Source organism: Rhinoderma darwinii, chromosome 6 (genome assembly GCF_050947455.1).
Source record: "Rhinoderma darwinii isolate aRhiDar2 chromosome 6, aRhiDar2.hap1, whole genome shotgun sequence".
NCBI lineage: Eukaryota > Metazoa > Chordata > Amphibia > Anura > Rhinodermatidae > Rhinoderma > Rhinoderma darwinii.
Window position 1 is genome coordinate 12,738,053 of NC_134692.1, and position 17,867 is coordinate 12,755,919.

General features: G+C 41.5%; 1 protein-coding gene across 2 annotated transcripts in view; it reads left to right on the forward strand.

The window, feature by feature from the left end:
* Positions 1-2,582: 2,582 nt before the first annotated feature.
* PTPRN (protein tyrosine phosphatase receptor type N) overlaps positions 2,583-17,867 on the forward strand; it is a 75,944-nt gene continuing 60,659 nt past the window's right edge. For both annotated transcript variants that reach the window (XM_075829150.1, XM_075829151.1), the window contains exons 1-5: positions 2,583-2,836; positions 14,447-14,497; positions 15,824-15,937; positions 16,493-16,598; positions 17,223-17,463. In XM_075829150.1, the coding sequence (XP_075685265.1) occupies positions 2,752-2,836; positions 14,447-14,497; positions 15,824-15,937; positions 16,493-16,598; positions 17,223-17,463 (597 nt within the window). In that variant the 5' untranslated portion in view covers positions 2,583-2,751. The remainder of the gene's footprint in view (positions 2,837-14,446; positions 14,498-15,823; positions 15,938-16,492; positions 16,599-17,222; positions 17,464-17,867) is intronic.

Consider the following 17,867-nt stretch of genomic DNA (forward strand, 5'->3'; position numbering starts at 1 on the left):
CGTTATCCTGCAGTGTGGCGGGGGCGTTATCCTGCACTGTGGCGGGGGCATTATCCTGCAGTGTGGCAGGGGGCGTTATCCTGCAGTGTGGGCGGGGCATTATCCTGCAGTGTGGGCGGGGCATTATCCTGCAGGGTGGCGGGAGCATTATCCTGCAGTGTGGGCGGGGTATTATCCTGTAGTGTGGCGGGAGCATTTTCCTGCAGTGTGGCGGGGGCATTATCCTGCAGTGTGGCGGGGGCGTTATCCTGCAGTGTGGCGGGGGCGATATCCTGCAGTGTGGCGGGAGCATTATAATGCAGTGTGGCGGGGACATTATCCTGCAGTGTGGCGGGGGCGATATCCTGCAGTGTGGCGGGGGCGATATCCTGCAGTGTGGCGGGAGCATTATAATGCAGTGTGGTGGGGGCATTATCCTGCAGTGTGGCGGGGCGTTATCCTGCAGTGTGGCGGGGGCGATATCCTGCAGTGTGGCGGGGGCATTATCCTGCAGTGTGGCGGGGGCATTATCCTGCAGTGTGGCAGGGGGCATTATCCTGCAGTGTGGCGGGGGCATTATCCTGCAGTGTGGCGGGGGTATTATCCTGCAGTGTGGCGGGGGCGTTATCCTGCAGTGCGGCGGGGGCATTATCCTGCAGTGTGGTGGGGGCATTATCCTGCAGTGTGGTGGGGGCATTATCCTGCAGTGTGGCGGGGGCGTTATCCTGCAGTGCGGCGGGGGCATTATCCTGCAGTGTGGCGGGGGCATTATCCTGCTGAAAGAGGGCACTGCCATAAGGGAATCCCGCTCCCATGAAGGGGGCACTTGTCTGCAGCAATGTTTAGGTCGGTGGTACGTGTCACATCCACATGAATGTCATGGACCAAGTAATTCCAGCAGAACATTGCCCAGAGCATCACACTGCCCCCACCGGCTTGTCTTCTTCCCATAATGCATCCTGGTGCCATCTCTTACCCAGGTCAGCGACGCACACGCACCCGACCGTCCACATGATGTAAAAGAAAACGTGATTTATCAGACCAGACGCCTTCTTCCATTGCTCTTTCCTCCAGTTCTGATGATCATGTGTCCATTGTAGGCGCTTTCGGCAGTCGACAGGGGTCAGCAGGGGGCGCTCCGACTGTTCTGCGGCTACACGTCCCCATATACAGCGAGCTGCGATGCTCTGCGTGTTCTGAGACCTTTCTATCATAACCAGCAGTAACTTTTTCAGCAATTTGCGCTACAGTATCTCTTCTGTGGGATGGGTCGGACGGGCTAGCCTTCACTCTCCACACGAATCAATGAGCCTTGGGTGCTCATCACCTTGACAGAACCCCAATGGACCGCATTATAAGTCATTTTGGAGTGGGTTATAAGTGTCTCCTGACGCCTCCACATACCTCCAAGGGAACATAGAATTAGGCATGGTGACCTACAACATGTCGAATCCTTGTTTTATGCAACAGAAGACACCAGGGGAGACATTAGACTGTCAGCACTATGTATGGCCGCCTTATTTTACCCAAACATTATATGACGCCGTTACTGGGCAGGGGGCCCCATTACAGTTTTTACCCAGGGGCCTCCTTCAAGTGAGATGCAGCCCTGGTTTCAGTGACGTTTGACCGATCTGTTACCAGGAGGCACTAAACAACCTTCTTCCTGCTGATCTCTTCCTGGAAATCCTCCAGCCACACGTCACACAGGAGTCGGACTGAGACATGTGGAGATTACTGTCAGGCCGAGTCTTCTTGTAGGGTATTTGAACCTTCAAAGGGAATTTCCTACAATAGGCATTTAGTTTATATGAGGTTATTGGTTAGGCCATAAATGCCTGTTCAGTGCGGGTCCATGAGAATTGATAGATATAGATAGAGAGATAGATAGATAGATAGATAGATAGATAGATAGATAGATAGATAGATAGATAGATAGATAGATAGATAGATAGATAGATAGATAGATAGATAGATAGATAGATAGATAGATAGATATGGGATAGATAGAGATAGATAGATAGATAGATAGATAGATAGATAGATAGATAGATAGATAGATAGATAGATAGATAGATAGATAGATAGATAGAGATAGATAGATAGATAGATAGATAGATAGATAGATAGATAGATAGATAGATAGATAGATAGATGATAGATAGATAGATATGAGGTAGGTAGATAGATAGATAGATAGATAGATAGATAGATAGATAGATAGATAGATAGATAGATAGATAGATAGATAGATAGATAGATAGATAGATAGATAGATAGATAGATAGATAGATAGATAGATATGGGATAGATAGAGATAGATAGATAGATAGATAGATAGATAGATAGATAGATAGATAGATAGATAGATAGATAGATAGATAGATAGATAGATAGATAGATAGATATGAGGTAGGTAGATAGATAGATAGATAGATAGATAGATAGATAGATAGATACATAGATAGATAGATATGAGATAGATAGATAGATAGATAGATAGATAGATAGATAGATAGATAGATAGATAGATAGATAGATGTGAGCTCCACTCTTGGCTTGTAGGGGACGTGGGCGGGACCAGATGACGGAGGGGCGTGGTTTGGGGCGCAGTCTCTGCCGGTCGCTGTCACTCAGTCTCCGCTGCTGCCGCTGTCCGTGGTGCTGGAGCGGCCGCGGTGCTGATCTCCCGGGGGATCTGCGTTTTGGGGTCACTATGTTCCCCGTACTATAAGGCTGCACTGGTGCCAGAGGGGCCCCTCGTACTCAGGGATGAGGCTCTCTGCAGGGACCGTGCTCTGTCTCCTGCTCATCACCTGCTGCTGCCACCACAGGGGCCTGGGGACCCGGAGTCACGGTGAGTACCGGCGGGGGGGTGGGGGGGATTATATCACCAAATTATAAGCCTGGCTGCTGCAGAACATCTTTAGAATCCTCCCACTGACTGTATATACAGAGTTGTTTATGTGAATGATCCACAGAGCTCAATGGAAACTGCTCTGTAATAGAAAACACCGCCCCCTATAGACCATGCACTGTCTACCCCGGCTGGGGGCTTCTTAAACTTGAGCATCAGCGTTTTTGTTGTTGTTATTGTTATAATTATTATATTATTCTGGACGGTGATGATGATGATGATGATGATGATGGTGATGATGATGATGATGATGATGGTGATGGTGGTTATGATCTTGACTCTTCGTCTTCTCTCCTGCTGCCACCACAGGGACCTTACACCCCTACATCCTCCTTATGCTGCTTTTCCCTCATTTCTTGCTTGGCTGCTGCAGAACCTCTTCAACTTGCAGCTGCCACTCCTCACTTGCAGCCACTACAGGAACCTGAGAACCCCAGATGCTCCATATACATTGGGCTCTCATATCCTCCCTACCCCCAGACTTCTTACTTAGCTGCTGAATAACTTCTTTAAGATTCTTCTACTGACAAAATGTACAATGTGGTTTATGAGAGTATTTCATGCCTCTGTGGGGAACAAATAGTGTCCCCTATAGATGAGACTTGTTTTGGGGGCTCCTTACACTTTGTGATGATGATGATGATGATGATAGGGAAGGCTTGTTGGCACATGGGTGTAGCTACCAAGATATCAGGCAAAGCTACTTCTATGGGGCCCAAAAGTCAATGGAGCCCAAACTCAACTAAGAGATGAGGGTCTTTACTTTTCTTGGACTTCCTCGCTGCTGGAGTGGGGCCCTATTCCAAGTTTTACTATGGGGCCCCATGATTGCTTCTGATATCTGACTCTGGAGGACATGGGGATGAACTTGGTGTAAGATCATATACAGAATAATTATAAGGAAATGAGAATGTCATTTAGTATGTGGATATATTGGCATAAAGTGACATTATTTCTATAGGAAACACATAGAGAACAATTTATAATCTTCATGATATGATGGCGAAAGGGAAGACGTGTTACCAGTGTGAGATTAGTGACGGCCATTATAGCCTGATGTATAGGGAAGGACACTTACAACCAATATACAATATATACATGACAGAGAACTACTGGGCTGTTGATCAAATGGTCATTCATGTAACATCTATCCTCCCTGCCCCCTCCACTATTAACATGTCTGTTCAGCTTTTCCAAACATGCCTGTTATTTCCAAAGAGTAGGGTATAAGTGGCTGCCAGGTACCTCTGATGCCGCTTATCTCAGGGGACAGAGAGGATCAAGATACCTGTGACATTAGTTGGGCTGCACCAATAGAGAATTGCATTGAAATCACTGCCCTCGCACTAGTACTTTGGGGGTTAATGGGAATAATGGTGCCCACCGGTTCAGCTTTACTAGGACATTCTTGTCTTTGTGACTGGTTTTCCTTTAAGTGATACAAACTCTAAATAGTTATTACACATGAATTATTAAATATTTACACTCCGTACTAAACAATGTACTGCATATACCCAAAAAAGATGTCTTGCTATGTTTGATCCCATGCCACTTGTAATAAACAGATGTAGCAAAGCTGATGTTGCCCTTTAACTGTTGTCTGTGTGCATCATAATAACTCACTGATGTCAGATAAGAGAGTAGGTTTTGCAGCAGTCCTATGTAAAACCGGAGATAATGCATACTGATGTCATGAGTTGTGCCAAATGACAAACTCATTTATACTATTTATAACACACTCAGCTCCACTACATTGATAGTCTCAACCTCTCCTTCTGATATATGTTTTAATGTGACATGCAGCATCAGTCTAAAGATGTGACCGATGACATGAAGATGAATTATACATCACATGTTATCCCTTTGATGGGGAAACACTTCTCTATTCTACTTCTTTTCCTTGCTGGTGGTTTAGTTATTTGTAGTTATAATCATTTTTTCTCTCCATGCTCTGACTTCCTGTTAAGCTTGTGCTTGTGCAATGTGAATAAGCAGTGTAGCAGTGTAAAGCATGGGGGATATAGTAGCAGCCTAAGCCTCTAAAGAAACAAGATTTGGGTTTTAGACTACCTTGGACATATCTGATAAGGGTTTGGGTATCTAAGCAGTGCTGCTCCCTTTGCATTTACATTGGCTGATCAGAATATCGGGTCAGGGTTGAACAAGACCATTTGGGCAGAGGGTGCCATAGCCCCTTGTTAAGGTAGAGCGTTCTTTAGAGCAGGGCCTGCAAAAATAGGAAATGCAACTGATCCTGGCTATAGTGGATCATATAGGGGCTGATGAACTGGGCCCAGATCCTTCTGCCTCTCGTGAGGGTTAAATCCAGTGTTGGTAAATCTGCTTCATTGTAACTTTTTGACTTTCTGTCCTGCCATATAGAATATCATCACTAATCTAGGACCAAGTAATGTGGTTACAGTGGAAATTCTTATAAATTATAAATTCTGTAGTTTGATGAATCACTACAGCTAGGGCTGCACGGCTATAACGCGGCCAGGACACATCACCTGTTATTTTGGGCTGTCCCGGCAGCAACATAAAACTGAAAAGCTCAAACTTATCTGCAATTCTACATTGTATCTGCATTGTGTCACAATTCCTCTCCATTTTCAAGATCTCTGCTTTCTATCAGTAAATAGAAATGTTCTTTTTTTTTTTACTATCAAAGGTGGAAAATCTGTACAGACCTAACACTGAGAATTTGTTACAATTGTATCCAGTCTAGACAATCCTCTGTGATCTAAACAGGCTGGACTATAGATTGATACATTGTAGCAAACTATCAGGACAGGAGAGAGATATGCGCTGCTGATATAGACTGGATACAATTGTAACAAACCCTCATGTGTGATGAATATTAGGTCTGTACAGGGTTTTAGCTTCTGGATGTAAACATGAAAGTTTTAATTCACTGTCAGCAAGCAAATACCTTGAAATGGTGGGGAATTGAAACACAAAGTATTTTAGAAAGTTGAAGATTTTTTTTATTATATATGAATGATTATGTTTTATTTACATAGAACCCTATTACTAATTGTATCATCTGAGCTCTATATTTACAGGCACAGGTATATAGGGGCATGGAACGTTGTCTCCATCATAGTAATATAGATCCATATCATTATTCCCCATAATGAAATTTCCCTTCTAACCACCATAACAATTTGAGGGATTAAATCAGGGAATTATTATGTAGGTCAGATTATGATCAATTCCAATGTATGAAACCAGTATGACCATTTAGCTACAGTGTTTGCCGGGCACGTTTGGTATATATGCCAGGGTGTATACATGAAATGTGTCTGTAGCCTTCTATGAGCCCAACTAATGACAAAACAGTGTCCCGTTAGTGGTCCTATGTTGGCATACCTTTTCTTTAGTTTATTGAAATGGGTAGTCGACTTCTTTTTTCTAATACAAAGATCCCGCAAAAATACTGTACCTTGCAGTATATATGTGTTTTTTTAACAATGAAAGTCAATGTGCGCCGCATGAAACTGATGGCTTAAAGCTTCATATATACAGGCCATAGGTTTGGTGTATATATTGGGAGGTTTGCAGTGTGAACAGAGCCTAATATATAGTGATTATTGTTCTGAACTCTCGTTACATTCGATCCCCTGCCCAGTGATGCTGGAAAACACCAGGAATTTTTATTTCATGGAAACTTATTGATAAACCCCAGAACCTAAAGTATAGCATCCAAATGACTGCAAAACCTACATCTCCCAGTGCAGGCGTTGAGTCTCACAGTCCTATGGTCATTTACAAAATCTATGGCCTATGTGCCAACTTGCAGCACTACGCACCCCATCATCCCTGGCCTGCCTGTATTCTATATTATTTGCCTCTTTTCGTTGTTGATGTATCTATATAATATCTTGATATTAGTAGAAATTAATGTAACCTGAACATGAGAATAATTTCATATAAGCAACTTGTATCATATCGAACCTTGTATCACATGAGCCACAATATACAGGTATCCCACCCCCTACCCATCTTATAGCACAGTGGATTCCGTATTGTATATGTTCCTTTTCTTAATTGCATAATATCCTTATAGCTTAAACAGGGGAGCTCAAAATTGCCATTCGTTGTTTGTATATATATATATATATATATACAGGGTGGGCCATTTATATGGATACACCTAAATAAAATGGGAATGGTTGGTGATATTAACTTCCTGTTTGTGGCACATTAGTATATGGGAGGGGGAAACTTTTCAAGCTGGGTGTTGACCATGGCGGCCATTTTGAAGTCGGACATTTTGTATCCAACTTTAGTTTTTTCAATGGGAAGAGGGTCATGTGACACATCAAACTCATCGAGAATTTCACAAGAAAAACAATGGTGTGCTTGGTTTTAACGTTACTTTATTCTTTCATGAGTTATTTATGTCATTATGGGTGTCAGGACCGAGCATTCCTAGATGAACAGTTTCCTGGAAAGTGGATTGGTCGTCGTGGGCCAGTTGAATTGCCCCCTAGGTCTCCCGATCTGACCCCCTTAGACTTTTATCTTTGGGGTCATCTGAAGGCAATTGTCTATGCTGTGAAGATACGAGATGTGCAGCAACTGAAACTACGGATACTGGAAGCCTGTGCTAGCATTTCTTCTGCGGTGTTGCTATCAGTGTGTGAAGAGTGGGAGAAGAGGGTTGCATTGACAATCCAACACTATGGGCAGCACTTTGAACACATTTTATAAGTGGTCAGAAACTTGTAAATAACTCATGAAAGAATAAAGTAACGTTAAAACCAAGCACACCATTGTTTTTCTTGTGAAATTCTCGATAAGTTTGATGTGTCACATGACCCTCTTCCCATTGAAAAAACTAAAGTTGGATACAAAATGTCCGACTTCAAAATGGCCACCATGGTCAACACCCAGCTTGAAAAGTTTCCCCCCTCCCATATACTAATGTGCCACAAACAGGAAGTTAATATCACCAACCATTCCCATTTTATTTAGGTGTATCCATATAAATGGCCCACCCTGTATATATATGCGTGTGTTAAATATTTATATGTGCGCGTATGTGTGTGTGTGTGTATATATATATATATGGGTGTGTAGGTGCGTGCGTGTGGTTGTTTGTATGTATATATGTATATACATATATATATACATATGTATATGTATATGTATATGTATATATATATACACACACACACATATGTGTCACGTGTGTGAAGTGTATGTTGATTCAGATGCTGACGTTACTCATGCCTGGTTTTCCACCCCCTCTTCCTCCTGTGACTCATCCCACGTCAAATATTGAAGATGGCCTTTACAATTGTTAGTATTCTGCGTAGCACTTGTGTGGGTGGTCATACCACCATTTATTATCCCCCAAAGTCCTACATGGGGAGATTAGGTGCTTTAGCTCATTCCAACTTCATTATCTTGTCATCGTTTTATACAAGGAGATCATATGCAGATACTACCTTTGCCTATTCATTGCAATAATCATTAGTTCTCAGTAAGAACAGCCAGGGGTTGTATGTCATGGTTGGAAAAAGATGTAGCAGAGTTTAATGTGTGCCCAGATCTATCTGTAGTTGTACAGCAATGAATGGATAGATGATAGAAACAAGGAAATATTGTATCCCTGTTTTCTGGGATTTTCGTCTGTGTATTCTGCCACCGCTCCTCTCACATTCATCTGACGTCAGTGAGGCCAATCATCTGCTACGTCAAGTAGAGATGGGAATAGTCTGACATATGAAGAAGCTCTGGTAATTCAGCTGGAAGGTCTCTGAGGATTTCAGACACAGATTCTCACCCCCCCCCCCCCCCCCCTCCCATCAGTTTTTGGTTTTACTGTGTCAATGTTCTTGTTGATCTGGATTCATGTCATTATTATAGGATTCAGTATTTTGTGGGGTTTTTATAGTGAAAGGACTGAGAATCTTCAGCCATAGATGAAAGCTTGTGAAGGTGGAGAGAGGAGAATGGATGAGGTGTGGGAAAGAAGATGAGCAGTATATAGTGTGAGTATAGGATGAGGAGATGATTAGTGTGTAGTATAGGGATGAGGAGATGATTAGTGTGAGTATAGGATGAGGAGATGATTAGTGTGTAGTATAGGGATGAGGAGATGATTAGTGTGTAGTATAGGGATGAGGAGATGATTAGTGTATAGTATAGAGATGAGGAGATGATTAGTGTGTAGTATAGGGATGAGGAGATGATTAGTGTGTAGTATAGAGATGAGGAGATGATTAGTGTATAGTATAGGGATGAGGAGATGATTAGTGTATAGTATAGGGATGAGGAGATGATTAGTGTGTAGTATAGGGATGAGGAGATGATTAGTGTGTAGTATAGAGATGAGGAGATGATTAGTGTATAGTATAGGGATGAGGAGATGATTAGTGTATAGTATAGGGATGAGGAGATGATTAGTGTGTAGTATAGGGATGAGGAGATGATTAGTGTGTAGTATAGGGATGAGGAGATGATTAGTGTGTAGTATAGGGATGAGGAGATGATTAGTGTGTAGTATAGGGATGAGGAGATGATTAGTGTGTAGTATAGGGATGAGGAGATGATTAGTGTGAGTATAGGATGAGGAGACGATTAGTGTGTAGTATAGAGATGAGGAGACGATTAGTGTGTAGTATAGAGATGAGGAGACGATTAGTGTGTAGTATAGGGATGAGGAGATGATTAGTGTGTAGTATAGGGATGAGGAGATGATTAGTGTATAGTATAGGGATGAGGAGATGATTAGTGTGTAGTATAGAGATGAGGAGATGATTAGTGTGTAGTATAGAGATGAGGAGATGATTAGTGTGTAGTATAGAGATGAGGAGATCATTAGTGTGTAGTATAGGGATGAGGAGATGATTAGTGTGTAGTATAGAGATGAGGAGATGATTAGTGTGTAGTATAGGGATGAGGAGATGATTAGTGTGTAGTATAGAGATGAGGAGACGATTAGTGTGTAGTATAGAGATGAGGAGATGATCAGTGTGTAGTATAGGGATGAGGAGACGATTAGTGTGTAGTATAGGGATGAGGAGATGATTAGTGTATAGTATAGGGATGAGGAGATGATTAGTGTGTAGTATAGAGATGAGGAGATGATTAGTGTGTAGTATAGAGATGAGGAGATGATTAGTGTGTAGTATAGGGATGAGGAGATGATTAGTGTGTAGTATAGAGATGAGGAGATGATTAGTGTGTAGTATAGGGATGAGGAGATGATTAGTGTGTAGTATAGAGATGAGGAGATGATTAGTGTGTAGTATAGGGATGAGGAGATGATTAGTGTGTAGTATAGAGATGAGGAGATGATTAGTGTGTAGTATAGAGATGAGGAGATGATTAGTGTGTAGTGTAGAGATGAGGAGATGATTAGTGTGTAGTATAGGGATGAGGAGATGATTAGTGTGTAGTATAGAGATGAGGAGATGATTAGTGTGTAGTATAGAGATGAGGAGGTGATTAGTGTGTAGTATAGAGATGAGGAGACGATTAGTGTGTAGTATAGGGATGAGGAGACGATTAGTGTGTAGTATAGGGATGAGGAGACGATTAGTGTGTAGTATAGGGATGAGGAGACGATTAGTGTGTAGTATAGGGATGAGGAGATGATTAGTGTGTAGTATAGAGATGAGGAGACGATTAGTGTGTAGTATAGAGATGAGGAGATGATTCGTGTGTAGTATAGAGATGAGGAGACGATTAGTGTGTAGTATAGAGATGAGGAGATGATTATTGTGTAGTATAGAGATGAGGAGATGATTAGTGTGTAGTATAGAGATGAGAAGATGATTAGTGTGTAGTATAGAGATGAGGAGATGATTAGTGTGTAGTATAGAGATGAGGAGATGATTAGTGTGTAGTATAGGGATGAGGAGATGATTAGTGTGTAGTATAGAGATGAGAAGATGATTAGTGTGTAGTATAGAGATGAGGAGATGATTAGTGTGTAGTATAGAGATGAGAAGATGATTAGTGTGTAGTATAGAGATGAGGAGATGATTAGTGTGTAGTATAGAGATGAGGAGATGATTAGTGTGTAGTGTAGAGATGAGGAGATGATTAGTGTGTAGTATAGGGATGAGGAGATGATTAGTGTGTAGTATAGAGATGAGGAGATGATTAGTGTGTAGTATAGAGATGAGGAGGTGATTAGTGTGTAGTATAGAGATGAGGAGACGATTAGTGTGTAGTATAGGGATGAGGAGATGATTAGTGTGTAGTATAGGGATGAGGAGATGATTAGTGTGTAGTATAGGGATGAGGAGATGATTAGTGTGAGTATAGGATGAGGAGATGATTAGTGTGTAGTATAGGGATGAGGAGATGATTAGTGTGTAGTATAGGGATGAGGAGATGATTAGTGTGTAGTATAGGGATGAGGAGATGATTAGTGTGAGTATAGGATGAGGAGATGATTAGTGTGTAGTATAGGGATGAGGAGACGATTAGTGTGTAGTATAGGGATGAGGAGATGATTAGTGTGTAGTATAGGGATGAGGAGATGATTAGTGTGTAGTATAGGGATGAGGAGATGATTAGTGTGTAGTATAGAGATGAGGAGATGATTAGTGTGTAGTATAGGGATGAGGAGACGATTAGTGTGTAGTATAGGGATGAGGAGATGATTAGTGTGTAGTATAGAGATGAGGAGATGATTAGTGTGTAGTATAGGGATGAGGAGACGATTAGTGTGTAGTATAGGGATGAGGAGATGATTAGTGTGTAGTATAGAGATGAGGAGATGATTAGTGTGTAGTATAGGGATGAGGAGACGATTAGTGTGTAGTATAGGGATGAGGAGACGATTAGTGTGTAGTATAGAGATGAGGAGATGATTAGTGTGTAGTATAGGGATGAGGAGATGATTAGTGTGTAGTATAGGGATGAGGAGATGATTAGTGTGTAGTATAGAGATGAGGAGATGATTAGTGTGTAGTATAGAGATGAGGAGATGATTAGTGTGTAGTATAGGGATGAGGAGATGATTAGTGTGTAGTATAGAGATGAGGAGATGATTAGTGTGTAGTATAGAGATGAGGAGATGATTAGTGTGTAGTATAGAGATGAGGAGATGATTAGTGTGTAGTATAGGGATGAGGAGATGATTAGTGTATAGTATAGGGATGAGGAGATGATTAGTGTGTAGTATAGAGATGAGGAGATGATTAGTGTGTAGTATAGAGATGAGGAGATGATTAGTGTGTAGTATAGGGATGAGGAGATGATTAGTGTGTAGTATAGAGATGAGGAGATGATTAGTGTGTAGTATAGAGATGAGGAGATGATTAGTGTGTAGTATAGGGATGAGGAGATGATTAGTGTGTAGTATAGAGATGAGGAGATGATTAGTGTGTAGTATAGGGATGAGGAGATGATTAGTGTGTAGTATAGAGATGAGGAGATGATTAGTGTGTAGTATAGAGATGAGGAGATGATTAGTGTGTAGTATAGGGATGAGGAGATGATTAGTGTGTAGTATAGAGATGAGGAGATGATTAGTGTGTAGTATAGAGATGAGGAGATGATTAGTGTGTAGTGTAGAGATGAGGAGATGATTAGTGTGTAGTGTAGGGATGAGGAGATGATTAGTGTGTAGTATAGAGATGAGGAGATGATTAGTGTGTAGTATAGGGATGAGGAGATGATTAGTGTATAGTATAGGGATGAGGAGATGATTAGTGTGTAGTATAGAGATGAGGAGATGATTAGTGTGTAGTATAGAGATGAGGAGATGATTAGTGTGTAGTATAGGGATGAGGAGATGATTAGTGTGTAGTATAGAGATGAGGAGATGATTAGTGTGTAGTATAGAGATGAGGAGATGATTAGTGTGTAGTATAGGGATGAGGAGATGATTAGTGTGTAGTATAGAGATGAGGAGATGATTAGTGTGTAGTATAGAGATGAGGAGATGATTAGTGTGTAGTGTAGAGATGAGGAGATGATTAGTGTGTAGTGTAGGGATGAGGAGATGATTAGTGTGTAGTATAGAGATGAGGAGATGATTAGTGTGTAGTATAGAGATGAGGAGACGATTAGTGTGTAGTATAGAGATGAGGAGACGATTAGTGTGTAGTATAGGGATGAGGAGACGATTAGTGTGTAGTATAGGGATGAGGAGACGATTAGTGTGTAGTATAGGGATGAGGAGACGATTAGTGTGTAGTATAGAGATGAGGAGATGATTAGTGTGTAGTATAGGGATGAGGAGATGATTAGTGTATAGTATAGGGATGAGGAGATGATTAGTGTGTTGAGTTCTGTTAACCTGTGAGTCCTGCTTTCCCTGCCCACTCATACAGAAAGCCTAGTACTAGTATGTGACATGTGGTTAAGGGTTAAAGATTCCCATGCAATGACTCTTGGGTGGTAGGCAACAGCTGACACGTGAGTATGGGCCCCTATATTGGACTCTTTAGCCTGGGCCCCTGACTACAGTACCACCTCTACTGCCTTGATGGTGGCCGTGAAAGCAGGACTCGCAGGTCTCTTTATGAATCCTGCCAACATTTAAAGGGATAATTCAGGATTAGAAAAAAACATCTACTTTTGGTCAGAAACAGCACCACTCTTGTCCATGGCATTGTAATTTATCCCCATACTGCAATTCCTGACACGGTCCATGGACAGGAGGAGGCGCTGTTTCTGGAAAAACAGTAAATCTCTTTTTCTAATATCGGACAAACTCTTAAAACAATAATCATAGAAAACTATATATTTCCAAGCTTAGCCCCACTTTACACTTAGGGTATGTTCACACGGGCCATTTTCAGCCATTTTTCGGGCCGTTAAACCCCCCCCCCCCCCCCCAAAAACGGCTAAAAATGCAGGGGCCGAACGCCTCCAAACATCTGCCCATTGATTTCAATGGGAGAAACGGCATTCCGTTCCCACGGGGCATTTTTTACGTGGCCGTTTATAAAAACGGCCGCGTAAAAAAAGCCTCATAAAAATAAGTGCATGTCACTTCTTCAGCTGTTTTTGGAGCCGTTTTTCATTGACTCAGTAGAAAAACAGCTCCAAAAACAGCCATAAAAAACGCCGCAAAAAACGCGAGTTGCTTGAAAAACGGCTGAAAATCATCTGTTTTCCCTTGAAAACAGGTCCTTATTTTCAGCCGTTTTTTGTTAAGCGTGTGAACATACCCTTATGCTCAGTCCATGTCTCATTTTTTTAGGCACGTTGGAGGTATATGTTGGCAGTATTCTACAAAGCATGCCCCTGACGTATGCTTCCGACATATGCCACTGTATGGCAAACAGTGGCATACGTCGGCCATTGAAAAAAATGTATGCCACGTAGTATACGTTTTTTTTTTTTTACTGTGTTCAACTGCATAGAAATGTGTGGTAGACCAAGCTTTTATATACGGTTAGAAAAGAGGTATGCCAGCCCAGTATATGTCAAAAGGGCACTTTTTTGCCATACGCTGGGTGCATCGACTGCTAAGGGCGTATACACAGACTCCGACGTGCCTGAAAAACGAGATATGACCTGACGCTTATGTGACATTGTCTCTTCACACTTTCTGTTCTGTGTTTTCCCCAGGTTGCCTCTTTGATCTGCGGGTTTGTTCTAAGGAGGAGGTTTGTGTACAAGGTAAGAATCCAAAACACAAGCATGAAAATCCATATGAAATGAGTTCAAATAAAACTCCGCCTAAAACTGAAAACAAGTCGGTTAACTAATGTGGTCTGTATTGAGGCCTAATGATCATATGCCCTAAAAAGTGATAACCATTATTCTGATGATGTCATCGCACCAGCATGTGTAGTCATTAAAGAGGACCTGTCGCCTCTCCTGATGTGTCTATTGTAGTAAATACTTGTATTCCCCATGAAATAACAATTCTGGAACATATTTTCTTAGAACTCAGTTTTGTGACATTCCTCTGTTATTCCTCCTAGAAACATGAATAAATTCCCCTTGTCAAAAGGGTGTTTCCCTACAGTCTCATTGTCAGCACTGATTGGACAGTGTCAGTCTGTGTTGGGACACACCCCCAACTGGTAATCCCGACTTGTCAATGTATTCATACATTTCCAGGAAGAATAATATAGGGACAGCACAACATAAAGTTCAAAGAAAAAATCTGGAATTGCTATTTAATGGGGAATACAATTATTTACTAAAACAGACATGTCAGGAGAGGTGACATGTTATCTTTAAAGGTAAAGCCGATCATATCAAGTGACATGAAATGTATACCACTCCAATGTCAGCTTTATTGTGGTCAGTTGTTGGGCTTTAGGGGGGCCTTGGAATGGGATTGTGGGCAGGTGGTGTAGATCCTCAGCCTATTGCCCCTCTGTTTCTGCGTAAATTAGGCACAACTTGTTGTCATTGGCATCCTGTATGGGTATAATCAATGTACAGTTTTCTAATTACTAGAGTTGCAGTACCAGAAAAAAAAATGTGAAAACCGTTTTCTAATATCTTACTCCTATGCTGAGATATGAGCACTTGAAGTTACAGGCCTAAAGCTGGAGGCAGCACTTCTGAGAGAGTCTGATTTCTGTCAGGTGCAGTGTTGTCATGGAGACATTGTGTAGATTCGTAAATGTACACACATAACTGCCACTATTTACATCAGGTGGAATATAGATATTGTTGTATGTGGTTTTTCGAATCCACACCAGGTGTCCATGGCAACACAGCACCTGACAAAAATCAGAAGCTCGTCATCAAAATATCTCAGTAGTGCAGCCTCAGGCTTTGGGCCTGTAAATTCAAGTAATCATATCTCAGCCTAGAAGTAAGATATTACAAAACAGTTTTCACATTACGAATGTAGGCAACCAGGCCCTTTTGGTAGGTCTCCTTCAATTGGGGGAGATTCTGAAGAAGCATGTTTTTAGAATACCTAGCCATTTGCCGTATATGCCAAATCCCATGCATCGCTAATGTTATGCCTTATGATTTCAGATGGCTTGTTTGGTCAGTGCCGTGATCGGTCTGAAAGGGATGTGGACCCGTTCCAGGTGACACCGGGTACACTGCAGCAGCTGCAGGCGGTACTCCGTCGACTCACAGCAAAAGGTAGATCAAAATAAAAATCCTTATTAGAAGCGGTTATTAGACTTCAGATTATAAATTTTCTGATTACATTGGAAATGACAGGACTCTCCATCTCAAGGCTCACTAGGCCTGTCGTTCTTAATGCTTTATGATTAATGGCCAAAGTCACTGCTGTCTCAGTTATTTTCATACTCTTATTATTTGATGTCTCCCTTCATTTAAAGATCCCATTTGGTCAACTCACACTTACAGTATTTTTAGGGAAACTGCATAAAAATGAATTCCCCTAATACAGTGATCCCATACCTGTGGCTTTCCAGCTGTTGCAAAACTACACCTCCCAACAAGCTTGGAGTTGTAGTTTCGGAACAGCTGGTGGCCAGATGTTGGGGATCACTGCCATAATAGATACTCATAATCATAGACGCATTGCAAATCCATAAGCAGAATACATTAACCCTAACAGTAATTTTCTGGGAATAGGGAAACTTGATTATTGGGGTAGGTAATCCTATTCTTCAATTATCGACAACCCCAAAATCGAGTTAATCTGATCCTTGAAGTCTCTTTGTGCAGGGTTGTCATGGAAGGATGAGGTAACGCAACGTGTGATGGCTCATGAGATGGGACGAATCCCACAGCATAAGTCCTTGGAACCACTTGACTTTCTGGATGAGGACAGGTAAAACAAGGGTAAATTTGTACGAGAATATTTGGTGAATATTTTATGAAGTTGGGTTCACTTATATTCGTGGTGGGAAGGAACATGCACTACTAAAATCTAAAAATCTAAAAATAAAAAGTGTGAAAAACATATCATATCCCAGGGGGAAGAGCTTCCCAGGCTAGGAGAACTTTGAATGCAACACATTGCTGTAGAAGCATTATGGTCCCAAATTTCTGCATAATTTATAACACGGGTAAAACTGATCGCAAACTTGGTCTCCTCGATCATATACGAGATTATAGAACATTATCTAAAAGGATCAATAATGGTTTGGTAGGAAATATACTTATATATCATTGGAGAGGAAGTTGAATCTCAGTGTCAGGCAGCTGCTGCTACAGCCACTGCAGTATTTGTATGTATTAAATCTGTAGAGGTGTAGATGATATCAGGGTGTGTTTAAGAATAAATACAGCTCTAGTACTATCTTTTGAAGCAAATATGATTCAATACAAAGCAATTCTCACACAGTGAGGGCCGGCCAGGGCCTCTACTTACTTCATTTTGTACATGTATGTAGAAAGATAATAATTATATTACAACCGTTGTATAAGGAGTTTCAAAATCTTTCTGTTTTAGGTCTTCATTACCCCTTTCATCTGGACGGTCAATTCAGCGACTTACGGGGGCAGGTGCAGTTCCACTGCAGAGATGGAGCAATCAAGCGGATACCCGGCAGTACTTCAGACCTCGGGTTTCTTCATCAGATTCTTCACCTCTGACACAAAGGCTTCCTGGAAACTTCAAGCAGAACATATCTCCTCTGTTGGATCGTTACTTGACATACTTCCTGCTGTCTTTACAGTCTGCCAATCCTCAGGTGGGCACCAGCCTGGGAAACGAATAAACGTTTATTGTATGTAGTGGTTATATTGTAGGGTACCGAAGAAGTTTGGTACAAAAGCAGATGAACTGCTATAAGAACAGTAAGACATAGAGAACTGCTTATTAGTAGTTTTATTATGTCCAGAGAGTCATTGGAGCATTGTCCAGAAGCCACTGTGCAGGTACCTGCTGGCAGTAACTGAGAAATATCCTACATTTTGAAAGTCAGCATTACAATATGAGTTTAGTCTGGTGAGCAGCTAATACAGAGCTCCAAATCCGCTGTATAGACATTGAATTCGATTTTAGAATTCTTGCTATCTGCAGCCACCACTAGGGGGAGCTTAGGAGGTTATTGCATAGTGTTTAAACATTCAACTCAATAATAAAACAGTATGC